The 17,750-nt window shown below is 35.7% G+C and overlaps 1 protein-coding gene across 2 annotated transcripts in view; it reads right to left on the reverse strand.

Annotated features, from left to right (window-relative positions):
• The window catches only part of cdr2l (cerebellar degeneration-related protein 2-like), a 33,100-nt gene extending 15,350 nt beyond the window's left edge, over positions 1-17,750 (reverse strand). The window contains exons 1-3 of one of the 2 annotated variants that reach the window (XM_056454346.1): positions 17,568-17,750; positions 17,212-17,353; positions 1,180-1,292 (exon numbers count right to left, since the gene is read on the reverse strand). In XM_056454346.1, coding sequence (XP_056310321.1) covers positions 1,180-1,292; positions 17,212-17,290 — 192 coding nt within the window. In that variant the 5' untranslated portion in view covers positions 17,291-17,353; positions 17,568-17,750. Of the gene's footprint in view, positions 1-1,179; positions 1,293-17,211; positions 17,354-17,433 lie in introns of both variants that reach the window. The other variant, XM_056454345.1, reaches the window with a different exon arrangement.

Raw genomic sequence — 17,750 nt, forward strand, 5'->3', positions numbered from 1 at the left:
AGCAGACGGCGCTCTAGGATGGTTTTTAAACAGCAGACAGTGCTCTAGGATAGTTTTTTAACAGCAGACGGCGCTCTAGGATAGTTTTTAAACAGCAGATGGCGCTCTAGGCTAGTTTTGAACAGCTGACGTTGCTCTAGGCTAGTTTTGAACAGCAGACGGGGCTCTAGGCTAGTTTTGAACAGCAGACGGGGCTCTAGGCTAGTTTTGAACAGCAGACGGCGCTCTAGGATGGTTTTTGAACAGCAGACGGCGCTCTAGGATGGTTTTTAAACAGCAGACGGCGCTCTAGGATGGTTTTTAAACAGCAGACAGTGCTCTAGGATAGTTTTTTAACAGCAGACGGCGCTCTAGGATAGTTTTTAAACAGCAGACGGAGCTCTAGGCTAGTTTATAAACAGCAGACAGTGCTCTAGGATAGTTTTTAACAGAAATCGGAGCTCTAGGCTAGTTTTTAACAGCAGACATCGCTCTAGGCTAGATTTTAACAGCAGATGGTGCTCTAGGTTAGTGCTGAACAGCAGATGGTGCTCTAGGATAGTTTTTAAACAGCAGATGGCACTCTAGGTTAGTGCTGAACAGCAGACAGTGCTCTAGGCTACTTTTAAACAGCCGACAACACTAAGTTACTTTTTAACAGAAGACAGCGCTTTAGACTAGTTTTAAACAGAAAATGGGGCTCTAGGCTAGATTTTAACAGCAGATGGTGCTCTAGGCTTGTGCTGAACAGCAGATGGGGCTCTAGTCTAGGCTAGTTTTCAATCAATTTCATATTACTGATATCAGGCCTTGTTTAAACCTGCTACTAAAATGCATTTTTATCAGTTCTATGGATGACATTATATATAGTATATATAGGGGTAAATGGGGTCTAAAAAGTTTTGGTACATCTAAAAAAAACCACCAAGATCAGACTGTTTTCAAAGTGTAAATACTTGTGTGGTTGAATGGGTTTAAAAGAAGCAACAAACCACCACCTCCTCTCCCTCCTACTGACTGAACACATGAATCAGCTATTCATACATTGCTTCATTACTTCAAATTCATAGCTTCCATCTACGTCCATTTCATTGGCTTGCTTTCCTGCTCACTCCTAACATGAGCACTGCTTTAAACCCTTTATAAAGTCATGACTCATCTCCAGTCTCGAATTGAACACGTGCTCATGCTGATCTGTACCTCGATTTCCTGCACCTGCTCTTCATTGTTGATGTACATCTGCTGCAGCGAGTCCTCCAGCTCCTTATTGCGCTCCAGCAGGGTTTTGCCCAGCTCAGCTGCCAGGTGCAGATCTAGGACAAAAAGCAATACAGTATCAGAGAATTATTATCATTATTATTTTGGGAACACATCATAATCGCTTCAGCATATGGGAAAGCAAACTCTGGTTGCTATAGTAACCCACTGATTTCAATCAAAAGAGAATCCACAAATGTTAGAGTGCAGTTTTAGAAGCATCAGACATTAGACTAGAAGCAATTCAATGACAAGATAAAAGAGATGCGTATAGAGTGCTTTCAATTATCTCAAGGTTTGGTCAGTTATCCATATGCACGGCCATTATGGAGATACCCGGATGTAAACAACCAGCATGATAACTAGAAATATAAATACAACAATGCGTTTATGTGCATCCACACTGAAGAACAATAACAATGTTTAGTTTACTTTTCATTTGGCATTGTGACCAGCAGATGTGCTCAGTGTGCTACTAGTGCGATTGCAGTCTGTGTAGTGTAAAACGACAAACAATTTCTCTCAAGGTTTTTTTTCTTCACTTTCACCATTAGTGAAGTTTTTTCCCCTCTCCGCTGTCGCCACTGGCTTGCATGGTTCAGGATCTGTAGAGCTGCGCATCGTTGGATTTGCTCTTCAGTATTTGGACTCTCAGTAGTGATTATTAAACCACACTGAACTGAGCTCAACTGAACTGAACTTAAACACTACAAACTGAACTACACTGTTCCTATTTACTGTGACCTTTTATGTGAAGCTGCTTTGACACAATCTACATTGCATAAGCGCTATACAAATAAAGGGGAATTGAATTGAATCAGCATTCTCATTAGAGGAAACAAACATGTTAAAACAGGCACTGGATACCTGAGCTACTTCTATTTTTGCATAAATTCCATCTGTTTTTATTATTCTTTCCCATGGTATAACGAAGGGATTTTAATGCACTATGTGGTGGCGAAGGGCCACACGACACACAGCGGAGTGTAGTTGCCTCCGCAAAGCATATTCCATGGTTATTTGCCAAGGTAGGCCTAAATTTAAACTAGTTAAGCTCTTTGCAGTGCAATATTTGTCCGAATTTTCATCAGTTTTGACATGTTATATTTTCTAGTCCCTCCACTGAATCAGCAGTAACAGGCAGACAGACAGAGAGAGAACATGTGTGAGTTGTTTATACCTGCTAATGTTAATAAGATGCGATTTAATCAATCAAATGACAGGTGGACAAATAAAGCTGTGGTCACACTGGACTTTTCTCCCCATAGACTTCCATTCATACGCACGCGAATGAGTCAGACCGGAAATGCAAGCTCATGCGACAAGTTTCGCAGTTTGCTGCGGTGCAAAGTTCAAGCTTGGTGAACTCTGACCTGCGAAATCGAATCACGTGACTGCGTGAGAGCAATCGAGAATCAAAACATGACCTCTCTTTACAGAAATTTTAATTATAGAGCAAATCGCTCGCTTTTTTAAACGTTTAATAATCTGGTTTAATCCCGCCCCTTTTTACAGTGCCATACAACAGAATTTACGCTTTAGGAATATGTTACTTTATGCATTGGCTAATGAAATTAAAGATTTATTTAATTTCCTATCTACTTTACCATTAAGCCTTCACACTTTGTTCTGTTTAGTTTTAATGTGCTGTTTTTATGAAAATATTTTTGAACATCTAAATTAAATAAATCCTGTAATTATGCCTCTTTCCACTTCGAATTATTAGGCTAGGCAAAGTGATCTTATGAAATTGATCGTACAAAAAGACTGCGATCATTGCTTTAAGTAGAGTAACGTTACGATTATTAAAAACACATTAATCTATACAAGTTTATGCACATGAAATAAAACGTTCACAAACAGGATTTCCACTTGTGCACTGTTGGTTCATGGCGCTCCTTTATTATTTTCTCGCAGCTCCATTTCATAAATGCAGTGTGTGTTTCTCTGCTGTATCTGGAATTAGAGGCTCGAGTGTTCGAGAACCTGAGAAAAGAGGCCAGAGAAAATCCTGCTGTTTAATTCCATCTGAAGGAGGTGATTTTTTTTAAATCCCTCATGTTTTCTGATGAACATGAGCCAGAGAGACGACTGCCAAGACACGACTGAAGAAATGAAAGATGGAGGATCTGCTGGAAGTGAAGTGAGAGTCATAAAGACCAGGAGTTTCTTTTTTAAACTCTGCGTATGCACAAAACAGGGGCGGAAATGTGCGTACGCTACTCCCCATGCAAAAGATCCATAACAAAAATAATAAATTGATGGGAGAATGAGCACAGCTAGAAGTAAATTCTAAGAAAATATTTTATTTGACTTATTTAAACCACTTTAAATCATCATATGAGCTGAAATCATTCATTTATTCTGGTGTACATTCACTTTTAGGAAGGTTTCTATGCAAGTTTTATAAATCAGACCCCAGAACAGGGTTTTGACCTTCTGTGACTATTTATTCAGAACCAGGGTTTACCTGCATAGTGAATTACGTCAAATTTTGTACCACCTTCACCTTTAATGGAGACAGCCATGGCTACCGACAGAACCCAAGTGATGCTCAAGCACTGGTCATGTATTTAATTACATTTAATCATAGCCTTTATGAAATGAGATCATGTTTTACTTGATAAGATTGCAAGAATAATACAAAATGTGTTTCATGAAGCAAATATTTCATGATTGAGATACCACCACTGCCTCATTTTGAGCCAGGAAAAACCATGAGAACCGAATAAAGAGAAGAAATAGGGCAAGAATGTCAGGCAGGAATCAGACTAAAAGGTCTTTACGCACTGAAGTCTGGAATAATGGCCTATATGAACATGCATTTACAGAACAATCGCAATGTTACAGGATTTACCTTGAGTTTTCAAAAATCCCGATAATAAGGTTTACCTGCACAGCACTTCACTAGCTGGCCTCTGCTACACTTAGAGCAACTTCAATTCACATTCCTACTCCAAACCATAAGCGTGACAAAGGAACTGGACTGGCCTGCACAGAGTCCTGACCTCAACCCAGCTAAACACCTTCGTGATGAATACGAGAATAAACTGAGAGCAAAGCCTTTTCTCTATATCAGTGCCAGACCTCACTAATGCACTTCTAGTAGAATGGTCAAAATTCCCATAAACACACCAATAAAGCCTGAGGAAAGCATTGCCAGAAGAGCTGAAGCAGTTATTACTGCATTAAATATTAAAATCAGGATGAGATCACTTATAATACAAGTCATATCGCCCAGCCCTATAGTGTAGATATCATGAGTTATACACCTTCTTGATGTGAATTGGGGTGTGTGATAATGACCAAAAAAAAGATTTGTCTATATTCAGTTAAGTGTTTTTGCGCTGGGGTCAGGGGTAAACAAACATGCCAATACAATAAGAAAGTCCCTATGTTGAGTGATTCAAGCATTCGAATGATTAGTTAAGAACTGTTGATTCACTTAGAATCATGTACACTTAGAATCAACAACATGCTACTAGACGAGATTTGCAAACAAGACAGCCATTCAAAAGCACAGAATAGTGCACTCACTGCACTCCAGAGAAACGGTAAGGTTTATAATCTGATTAACACATATTAAACCTCCTTAACATTGTTAAATGTAGATGCTGAATCACTGATATGTGTTGGTTCGCACTGAGTCACAGTTCTGAAGTTCAATTTCGAACGGTTTATTTTATTTTCAAGATCTGAGGTGATCTGCTGCTGCTTTCAGTAGTATGGCAATAAATGTTGCGTAAATGGAATTCAAACTCATATTACTAGCATTTAACACTAAATAAAGCACATGAGGAGTACCTGAGGTGATCATTGTCAGTTTATCCTATTGTTCACCTGTGAGGAATAGAAGCTTTAAAATTCAGGTGTTGATTAGGACAAAAGCTCCTTTTAATATGGAGAATATTCATTCTATCACGCGCCGTTGCTTTTATTTAGAACACAACTTAAACCAGCCTTTAGACTCGACAGTCAGGCACACTCCTGTTAGTGTTCTCAATCTGGCAACCTGCTTTTGCTTGTGTTTTGAACCGGGAGTGCAATACCTAGTTCAGCCACTGGGTGTCAAACTTACATACTGCACCTTTAACATATAGTGCGACATGTTTAACTTTGATGAAATGTTTAAATATAAAATGACACACTTTGTTAACAGCTTTGTTAAATCTAGAGTCACAGCGCTGTTTTTGTTTTGTTGAGGCATTACACGCTTCTATGCTAGCAGTTATGTTTCCATCAGAAAGCATCTCCCATCTCCCAGAACTCGGTGTGATTTGACACGAACACGGATCCCCAGTCAACTCAGATGGTGTTTCGATACCCAGCAGACACAGGGAACATGTTAGCACAGACGCCAGCAGGAAGTGACATCGTGGGAGGTGGTGAAGTATTGAGCTCGCCATCATTGACCTCCATTACACTTCTGTAAATGCGGAGATTTATCATGAGACTTTACAGTGTCGGCGGCAGTGCACACATGCTATAGTGAGAGAGCACAGAGCAGCACACGCATTAATCATATAAGGACAGGTTTTTTATACACGTGTGTAGAAACTGATCCCATGAGAGATAAAGCCAGATAACAAACCACAGCAGTGAAGAGAACTAGAGTCTTCAATTACAGGTTTATAAGCTTTTATCAAACTTATTATGAGCTGCTGCACTAAAATCACATTACATTATTGTATTGATTATTGCGACTAATGATTTTAGTCATATTGATTTTATCATTTACAGTCAGATTATTGATTCTTACATTTACTTTTAGTCATTTAACAAGAAAGTGTCTGATGGAAATGTGCAAAACTGGTGCAATTGTCGGTTAAAGTATCAGAGAGACGAAGGAGTGTGTTTTTTACAGGTGGTTTGTCAAGCCCACTCACCTGTGTGAGGCACACTCAGAATTGCATAATGTTTTGTGGTTGTTGTGTGGTGTGGGGCAAGAAGAGGGGGTCCTGGTTTTGCTAACAGGGGTTCAGGGGATGGTGGAAGAGATGGTTTTTAGTAGTCGTTTGAATGGTACTAGTGAATCCTCAGTGTGGGAATGGAAAGATCATTCCACCAGTCAGGAACAGGGAATGAAAAGGTTCTGGAAAGTGACTAATAGCCTCTCTGTGGTGACTATTGATCTATAAGTTTGATTCAATATTGATTAATTATGAATATTACATACAATAGAATTAAGAATAAATGCTGGAATTAGTGTGCGAGGAGTAAGGCTGCACAATATATCATTTCAGCATTGGTATCGCAATTTGCGCATGCGCAATAGTCACATTTTCGGACCAATGTGGAGTCTGTATTATAGTTAATCAGGAGCCACAGTTCAGAACACTTGAAACTGTAGCATTTGTAACTTTAATAAACATTCATATTGAGTTATTTTTACAATAAAGTAGTCCATCCTGGATTTTTACATTCAATTATTCAGATTCTAAATACTGTTAGTCTCCCCAGAAAACCGTAAAACATTGTTTATTTAACTTAATCTTTGCTCCATTGTATTTATCTACACGTGTAACTTGCTTATTATAGTTTATGCATGATTTTCTCCAGTACAGAATAATCTTAATCAATCTAACTTAATGAATGCGTTTCAAATAGAGCTATCCAATGTATGTGGTGAAATTGTGTTCATAACGCAATGTATAAATCGCAGAAAATCAAAATATCGCAATGTCAGATTATTCAATATCATGCATCCCTAGCGTTGATTATGTTTTAAAAACAAAATATTAGGCACTTCAGGTACTACAGAAATAGACTTAATATTGCACTATGTTTGGCTTATACTTAATTATGTATTCTGAGTAGACTTGGCTTGTAGTTTTTTGGGTTTTTTTACTGTTTTGATTCAGTGATCTTTTAAATTTTCACATATTATTACATACAGGTTTAGTGTGTCTTCACTACTGTATGTACACTTGCAAGGGTTAAACGCAGAGCTCAAATTCTGGAACAAAATACTAAACTTTCCTGATGATCATTCAACTCAAGTATAACAAAAGTAAATACTCGAGTTAAACTTAATTGTGGACTACTAGTGCACTTGAAGTTCACCACCATTATGCTTATGGACACCTTAAATGTATATACACTTTTATATACTAAAAATTGGGCCAATTCAGTGCAGAGTGGTATTTAAGTATGCCCTTACTACTACAACATAGATGAAAAGGCAAAGTACAGATCACTCAGATCATTGTGTTCAATTGAAGAATTAATATTTTTTATCCAGCCCAATATATTTCTATCATTACTGTGTGGTCTTTGCATTTTTGATAAACTTAATCAATCATCTCACATTCCTAAGCAGTTTTATAACAAATCAATCCAAACAGTCCTAGTAAACTGTTTAGTGACACACTTTTTCATATGAAGCGTATGGTAAGTGTTAATCTTAGTGCCAGTGCCAGTAGCCTAGTGGTTAAGTGTGCCGACATATAGCCCCATGGTGCTCACGGCGACCCGAGTTCGATTCCCGGCTCGAGGTCCTTTGCCGACCCTTCCCCTCTATCTACTCCCAATACTTTCCTGTCTGTAACCTTCACTGTCCTAAGCAAATTAAAGGCGAAGAATGCGGAAGATGCTAATACGGTCAAGAGTACAGCGCATCTTCACTTCATTACTGTGATGTAAATATATCTCTCACGTCAGAACTGTGATGTTACTCATAATACCAGCTGAATCTAATGTTCAGCACAGTCCCTCACATTTTTAGCAGGAGCTTTGAAAACAAGGTCAGCTGTGATCTCTGAGGGCCCAGATCCTGATTAAGAACTTCCATTAATTAACTTCTCCAATGAGGATGTGCTCTCGTGAAAAGCTAGCATGCTAACATGCACGTATCCAGGAAGCACTAAACACATGGACACAGCGTGCGTCACTCGCCCGAGGCTGTAGGGCACATATAGGTCTCGTGTGCACTGAACATTTCTGCATGTGTGGTTTCAAATCAAGACCGGACGTATGAACAAGCAAACTAAGAACAAGAGCAAAGCATTTAGAATGAGAATAATCCTACAATTCTCATGGCAAAAATTGGTTTGCGTTTTTCATACTTGCTAAATTTGATATGGTTCAGTAATAATCACATGAGGAATGCCATCAGAGCATAATAAAAGAGAACATATAATGGACTTATTTTTCTGTATCATTAACACATAATCAGTCTCAGTTACATGCCGAGATGAATGGCTATAGACCAATTACCAACCTACGTCACATGGGTCCCCGGTTGCTAAAAAGACTGGCTGCAATAGCAAGCATGTCGTGTTGTGTGGTAGGATGCCAAATTCGAAAGTCCAAAAAAATCTTTGGCTGAATGAAAAGGGAGCTAAATGAAGTGACGACCTAATTAGAAATGCTGAACTCTGCAGTTGTCATGTTATATCAGGTAAGTTCACGCTATGCTGAATCATACACATCACTCGTTTTTGATTGCAGCAATGATTTCCGCAAAAACAGTTACATATGGTTAATTAAACTGCGGACACTGAATGTTAAGAATGAAACGTGAAAGTGTAAGTTATTGAGGTAAACTTGGTTTTATATTCACACATTCATTCAGTGACAACTTGTGACACACTCCCTATATTGTTTACCACAGCACTTTGAATATTCAGTCTGAAATAACCTGCAAGTGTGACTTAAAAACAACATTAACACTGTTTATTTGACTGTGAACAATGGTGTACTTTGATAGTGATTGGCTGCTAATATAATTTTGCTATTTAGATTTTGCAAATAATACTTTTATGTAATTATATTAATAAGGAGAAAGTCTGAATGTGCGAATATAAGGCCAGCTTTACCTTTACGGGTGCGTTCACATACCCTGCCGTACAGGTGTAGTTCACTGTAGGAATGTAGTTGTTTTGCTTGTTGATGATTAATTACCCAGGCCTTGTACAGTTCCATCTTCTTTCCTTGTCTTTGGCTAGGCAGAACCTCGGTTTTTAGCTCTAATTAGTGTTGAATCTGGTCATCATGGAGGATTATTTCTTGCACATGACCACACAGAACAACATTGTTGGCATCCAAAGACTTGTAGGCCTTTAACTTCTCTCTTGGAGCTTCAATGAGATTTTATAGTTCGGGCTGGATGTCTTATCCAATATCCATTGGGAGGGTGCTATCGCAAATGGACCTGTCAGACGAACACTGCTCACTTTAACGTTAATTTTGCTGAATAACTGAGCTTATCACTGGGTGACGAGCTGTTATAATATGCTGAAAGTATTATGTAAATAATATATATATAATATGTAATCAATATAACTTATTTCTAAGACAACAACAAACTCTGAACCGCATCGGATGTCATTCCCTTGCTGGAAATGCTAGCGCTCCTGGTTTTTTTCTGCCACCTCCCTGCGCGCATCCTGAATGTTTACAAACATGGTAATTCGTCTATATAGAGGTTCAAATCCCTTAAAGGAGACCAATGACGCACCTTTTACAAGATGTAAAATAAGTCTCTGATGTCCCAAGAGTGTGTGTGTGAAGTTTCAGCTCAAAATATTCCACAGAAAAAAAATTTATAACTCTTTTAAACTGCCCCTTTTATGCTTTGATACAAATTGTGCCATTTTGGTGACTGTCGCTTTAAATTCAAATGAGATTGCACCCTTTTCAAAAGAGGGCGGAGCTACAAACGCATAAACATCAGCATAGCGGCAGATTCAAAACAGGTCTAAGGTGAAAACTAAAGACGGTCAGCTGCTTCTCACTCAGGGCTGTCTATGCTAATGAGGGAGAGATCATCACAAGTGGGCGGGGCTTTTGCGCTCTGATGACATGTACAGTGGGAGAATGCCAATCAAAGTGTTTTTGCAGACTGTTTTTATCGAGTGTGATTAGAAAAAGTAGAATTAATACATTTTTACCATTAGAAGCTGCTTATATTCAAACACTATTGCCACACAACTATGTTTAAACAGTTACATAACCGGACCACTTGTAGAATGAACAATAACAGCACTTACTTTAGTAAAGGTCATATAATTGTGTTATGTAACCAAATGCAACTAAACAATAGCCTAAAACCTCGAACTAACCTGAAAATGTCCTTATAGTAACCTATATTGTACTTAATCTGCTACGAAAGCTGATTATCTCCATTTATAGTGTGCTTCGTGTTGTTTGATTGTCTAAATGATGTCGTATATTCTGACCATCTGTATACGGTCCCCTTCAGAGGAGACGGTGGTGTCTGGGTCTTAATCAGATCATCCGGCTCAGCCAAATATTGAATTGTGCCGACTGCAGATCTCAGTGTTTTGTGCACCGCTGCCGCAGAGCAGTGGATCCAGGATAAAGCTGTTTGCTGTCGGGTCAGCAGGGTAAATCACTCTTCAGGGTAAAGTGATATAAAACTGTCCAGCCCTCGAGTGAACAGGATAAGGCACATCGCCAGCCCACTTCAAAAGCATCACCATGTTATTCGTCAAACGCCTCTAACTGAGCACGGGTGATATTTCACTCTTTCCCAATCGGAGCGAGCTCTTCCTAAAACCCCATTTCCTCTGATAATGGATCGCTTTGACTATGGAGGGAGTCTGAAATGAATCAATATGGAGTCTCAGAGAGAGATCGTGTGTTAGGCCTCCATTAGGACATCAGCACAAGCGCATGAACAATACTTGGCTAATTTGATTGTGAACAAATAGGCTTGTTATCAGAGGTCTTCCTGTAGCTGGAGGTGCATTTGTGAAGCATGATTTACATAAGCATACTGCAGTAATGGTGCAGGGAAGTAAACTCAGCTGATAAGACGACCTTATCATCAACACAGGCTCATTGGAAAAGCGTGCTTCAGCCTACATTTCTGTGAAACCGCAAAAACGTACTTAAACATAAGTTTGACTGCAGTTTCTAGGTGAAATGAACACTAGGGGGCAGTATGATGACCCCAAATTTGGTGTCTTTTCACACTAATGATGCTAATGAAACATCCTTCCGGCTCTCAAATTTGCTTGATCACTGAATTACTTATTTATGCCTGAGGAAGGTCTGTAGACCAAAACATTGCAAATAATAAATAAGTAATTCACTGATCAAGCAAGTCTGAGTGGTGTGTGTGTGTGTGTGTGGGACTTCGTGAGTGCTTACATGACACACAAATCTACACACCAACATAAAATCAATGCTGGACTATGAGAAAAACAAATGGCAGGACTTCCAGAAAGCAGCAGCTTGACTCTTTACTCCTAGCGAGAGCCTCTGTACTCAATCAGCGTTCTCGTTTCCTCTTTCACCAGATTCCTCAAATAGTCTAAATTCTCCATTCGCCTTCCCATTCCAACCCCACTGCGCAACTTATAACACACAACGCCTCCCGTCTCATTTAGCTCTGGGTTACTGGCTCATCACTTCTACAGTACAGCTGCAGCAAAACAAAGTGTCCTGAAATTCATGAAGATCGGTCACAGGCTGTTCTACGGCTCAGCGTTTTACTGGGATTCAATGCCAGAGGGCAGAGAGAGGGCAATGACATCACTCTAAACACAGAGAGAGAGAGAGGCCACGTCCACAAGTAGAGTAGAAGTCAAAATTATTCACCTTCCTGTGAATTTTTCTATTCTTTTCCCAAATATTTCTTAAATGATGTAAAACAGAGCAAGAAATATTTTACAATATTTCCGATAATTTTTTTCTTCCATTAAACTAATTTAAAACCATTTAAGGTAATAATATTAGCCCCCATAAGCTATTTTTTCCAGATTGTCTACAGAACAAACCACCGTTAGACAATGACTTGCCTGATTACCCTAACTTCACCCTAATTTTAACTTAGTTACGCCTTTTAATGTCACTTTAAGCTGAATACTAGTGTCCTGAAGAATATCTAGTCAAATATATATTACTGCCAATCATGGCAAAGAGAAAAGAAATCCGTGATCAGAAATGAGTTATTAAAACTATTATGATTAGAAATGTGTTGAAAACAAAACTTCTTTCCATTAAACAAAAATTGGGGGAAAAATAAACAGGGGGGCTAATAGTTCTGACTTCAACTGTACATAGATATATACAGTAACCACACTGTCAAATCAACCTGCTCACCTGATGTTTACGTTCATAGTATTTATATTATTTGCTAATTAATAACCACCTCATGTGGAACTGTGAATCTGCGTCTCATTTCGGAGTCTGCTACAGTCCACCGGAGGTCGCATTTCAGTCATGGACGCATGCTTTGAGAGCCTTTCTGAATGAATGAATGAGTGAAATACGCAGTTTTCCACCAAGGCAACCCGGGGTGCTGAAATATAATTGGCTAAACTGGCAATGGGCGGGTTAAATAACCAAAACAAAAGACTGCCATTCCGCTACGTCAGTGTTACCCAACCCTGTTCCTGAAGGCACACCAACAGTACACATTTTCAATGTCTCCCTAATCAAACACACCTGAAACACCTAATTAAAACATAGGAAGAGACTCCAAAACCTGAAGTTAATCAATCAGGTAAGAGAGACATCCAAAATATGTACTGTTGGTGTGCCTCCAGGAACAGGGTTGGGAAACACTGTGCTATGTAACGCACATGCTCAAAGCAGAATATCTGACTTCAGCATTGTTTTCCAGATAAACATGAATCTTCACTGAGCATGTTTCTTAAACATATGCAAACATATTATAGTGTTTTTATGCTTTAGAAGAGTCAAAAACTGACCCACAGCACCTTTAATATAATTCAGCATTTAAAATATTTCCAGTTCCACAACCAGCACTGCTGAATAAGCACACGGGCACCAACGCAATCTACATGGGAAAAACAAAATCCAACATTTGAAACTGTCGAACATTTGTTTTTTACTTTATAATCCGTGCTCGGTCCAAAAACTCAAAACTACATGACTGACTTTTTATTATTTGAGTTGTCATTAATGTGTGTCATGACTAGTTCACCCAAAAATAAAAATTCTGCTGTCATTTCCTCATCCTTCCACAACGAGTTTGAGTTTCTTTCTTTACAATTTGAGATATACTGAAGAGTTTTGGAAAACTGAAACCGCTTAGTAGAGAAAACAAATACAATGGAAGTAAATGGTTTCAGGTTTTCAACATTCTTCAAAATATCTTCTTTTGTGTTTGGATTTGGTTTGGATCATGAAGAGTAAATGATGACAGAATGTTAATTTCTGGGTGAACTGTGCCATTAATAAGGCGGTTAACAAATTAGCAAACTTGCTGATGAAATGCTAGCAACTAAAACAGACAAACCAATGCGCATGCATCACAGCTGACAGCGCGCACAGCCACCAGAGAAAAAGTAAATAATAGAGTCTTTAACCTAAACGATAAAAAAAACTTTACCGTTTACTCAGAGAGGATGAAATGACATCTAAACTGGCTGCAAAATATATGTACAGCGTTAGAATCAAGAGTCAATTGACTTATTTAAATAACCAACACTTCAATATTTCATTTTCTTTTTAGTTTAGTCCCTTTATTAATCTGGCGTCGCCACAGTGGAATGAACCGCCAACTTATCCAGCATATGTTTTACGGAGCGGATGCCCTTCCAGCTGCAACCCATCACTGGGAAACATCCATACACACTCATTCATTCATACACACACACATACACACTACGGACAATTTAGCTTATCCAATTCACCTGTACCACGTCTTTGGGCTTGTGGGGGAAACCAGAGCACCCGGAGGAAACCCACGTCAACACGGGGAGAACATGCAAACTCTACATAGAACCCATGACCCAGCTGGTGCTACCCACTGCGCCACTACGTTGCCCTAATCTACACTTTTTACTCTAATTATTAATTAATTATTAATAAATATTATCCATTTTAGAGATATTCTCTGTTTTTATTAATTCCTCCTGTAATTTATTTCTCATTTGCTGTATTTGTTATTAATTTGATGATGTTGATATATTACATATTTTCTAAATCTAAAATGCTTTGGCAATACTGTACAACATGTCATGCCAATAAAGCAACCTGAACCTGAGAGAGAGTCAGAGAGAGATTTTTTTAAATTACTTTATTAATTACTTTACTTTAATACTTTATTAATTTTTTAATTACTTTATTAATTACTTTACTTTAATACTTTAATTACTTTATTAATTACTTTATTAATTACTTTACTTTAATACTTTATTAATTTTTTAATTACTTTATTAATTACTTTACTTTAATACTGTATTAATTTTTTAATTACTTTAATAAGTTATAAAATTTTTAATTACTTTATTAATTACGTTTCTTTAATAAAGTAATTTAAAAATTAATAAAGTATTAAAAGTAATTAATAAAGTAATTAAAAAATTAATAAAGTATTAATTACTTTTCTTTAATACTTTATTAATTTTTAATTAATTTATTAATTACTTTAATACTTTTTAAAAAAAATTATTACTTTATTAATAACTTTACTTTAATACTTTATTATTTTTTTATTTACTTTATTAATTACTTTAATACTTTATTATTTTTTTATTTACTTTATTAATTACTTTAATACTTTATTATTTTTTTATTTACTTTATTAATTACTTTAATACTTTATTATTTTTTTATTTACTTTATTAATTACTTTAATACTTTATTATTTTTTTATTTACTTTATTAATTACTTTAATACTTTATTATTTTTTTATTTACTTTATTAATTACTTTAATACTTTATTGTTTTTTATTTACTTTATTAATTACTTTAATACTTTATTGTTTTTTATTTACTTTATTAATTACTTTATTACTTTATTATTTTTTATTTACTTTATTAATTACTTTAATACTTTATTAATTTTATTTACTTTATTAATTACTTTACTTTAATACTTTATTATTTTTTCATTACTTTGTTAATTACTTTATTTTTTTTTTTTTACTTTATTAATTACTTTAATACTTTATTATTTTTTTAATTACTTTATTAATTACTTTAATACTTTATTATTTTTTTATTTACTTTATTAATTACTTTAATACTTTATTATTTTTTTATTTACTTTATTAATTACTTTAATACTTTATTATTTTTTATTTACTTTATTAATTACTTTAATACTTTATTATTTTTTTATTTACTTTATTAATTACTTTAATACTTTATTATTTTTTTATTTACTTTATTAATTACTTTAATACTTTATTATTTTTTATTTACTTTATTAATTACTTTAATACTTTATTGTTTTTTATTTACTTTATTAATTACTTTAATACTTTATTGTTTTTTATTTACTTTATTAATTACTTTATTACTTTATTATTTTTTATTTACTTTATTAATTACTTTAATACTTTATTAATTTTATTTACTTTATTAATTACTTTACTTTAATACTTTATTATTTTTTCATTACTTTGTTAATTACTTTATTTTTTTTTTTTACTTTATTAATTACTTTAATACTTTATTATTTTTTTAATTACTTTATTAATTACTTTAATACTTTATTATTTTTTTATTTACTTTATTAATTACTTTAATAGTTTATTATTTTTTTATTTACTTTATTAATTACTTTAATACTTTATTATTTTTTAATTACTTTAATAATTACTTTAATACTTTATTATTTTTTAATTACTTTATTAATTACTTTAATACTTTATTATTTTTTAATTACTTTATTAATTACTTTAATACTTTATAATTTTTTAATTACTTTATTAATTACTTTAATTCTTTATTAATTTTTATTTACTTTATTAATTACTTTATTATTTTTTCATTACTTTATTAATTACTTTAATACTTTATTAATTTTTAAATTACTTTATTAATTACTTTAATACTTTATTATTTTTTAATTACTTTATTAATTACTTTAATTCTTTTTTAATTTTAAGTTCTTCATACCATATTAAAAAATATCAATATTACAAATGTACATTTTACTCAAGTCATTTTGTAAATATTAGTTCTCCATCTTTAACAGAGCACAACCTATCTTTATTAATCCACACATTTTCAAACTCTTCAATATTCTTTACATTCTTATAAAAAAACGAAATCAAACTTGATTCTCACTTTAATTAAACTCTTAAAACCTTGCACCACATCTTGACAGCCTTCACCCTCTATCATTTCTTGTTATGTGAATTGCCATTTCGGCTTTTCCCACAACAAAATTAATAATAATTCTTTTTTTTCCTCTACTTTTTTTGCAAATTTGAAGCCAAAAATGAAACCAATCTTAGAAACAATGATCATAAAATCTGCTAACATAAAACTACACCTCAGAAACAAATCTTTAAGCCTTTCACAATGTACAAAACAATGAAAAGAGAGAGAGTGCAGCTGTGTGCTAGCATAAAAATGAGAAATAGTGGATTTCTTTTTTATTTCAACAGCCTTTTTAAAAACTTTAACCCGTTCAAAAGAAATGGTGTCATAAATGAAAGTATTGTAAAAAAATAATAATAAATCACATTATTTTCTGTGTCACGTGTGTTATTTATGTGCCGTGGGTAAACGATGTGTTTCAATCCGGCTATCACCACAAGTATACTTCAAACCTGTGCATAGTAGTGTATTAACTGGTCTGAAATGCTTCTAAATTTAGTGATTTCTAGATTTTTGTACTGAAAACCAGACAAAAACTCCAAGTAAGAAGCTTTCTTTTGCATTTCTAGCTCTTACAGTGAAAATGCCCCACTGAAGCTTTGACTCAGTTGATGATGAGGAGATTAAGCCAGAGCCTGCTAATGTTGAGCATCTGGACACACACACACACACATCAGCCAGAGGAAGACGTCATCATTTACAACAATCACAGGCATCCTTCACCTTCAATTCCTCAATGCATTTACACACACCTGAGTCCAGAAACCCTGTGGAAACCATTGTTTGTGCACACAGTGAACACTTCCTTTATGCACGGTTTATCATTCGACCACACACACACACACAGATACACATACACAGATACACACACACACGGCGTGCTTTGTTGTCAAACTGATGCGGTTTGTGGCGTTTTCTCTCACCTTGCTCCAGGTCTCTCTGGTCGTACCACGGCTCGTCCTCTTCCGTCACAAACTCGTCCATTCTGCCGGCTCGGAGCATCAGTTTGTCGCGGTGCGTTTTTTGTTTTTTAACGGCCGCCCGGAAGCTCAAAGATGCGGCGATCTATTAAAGCGATAACAAACATACATGACATGAGACTGCAATACATGCGAGTTTACAAAGCGTTCGCGCTGTACACTTACACTGGCACTTTCCTCAAACACACTTTAAACAGCTATTTTCACGGTTCTGTGTTTTGTGAATGTCCGTTTGTAGCAGGCTCCGCGCTGAAGCGACCGTTAAATGATGACAGCGCGCGCGCTCACGTTAAACTCACCGCAAACACACGCTCCGTTATTCAGCGTCTCCGTCATGCCAAAGGGACATTTCCTGCGAGAAATGAAGGAAATGTCAGTATTCTGCTGCCATTGGGCTCTGTAACATTGAACTGAACCCCTCCCACCGCCGTGCTAAGCGCAGATATCGCTCCTCATCCGTGCTCCCACAACATCCCGTTGCT

Source organism: Danio aesculapii, chromosome 3 (assembly GCF_903798145.1).
Source record: "Danio aesculapii chromosome 3, fDanAes4.1, whole genome shotgun sequence".
Taxonomy (NCBI): Eukaryota; Metazoa; Chordata; class Actinopteri; order Cypriniformes; family Danionidae; genus Danio; species Danio aesculapii.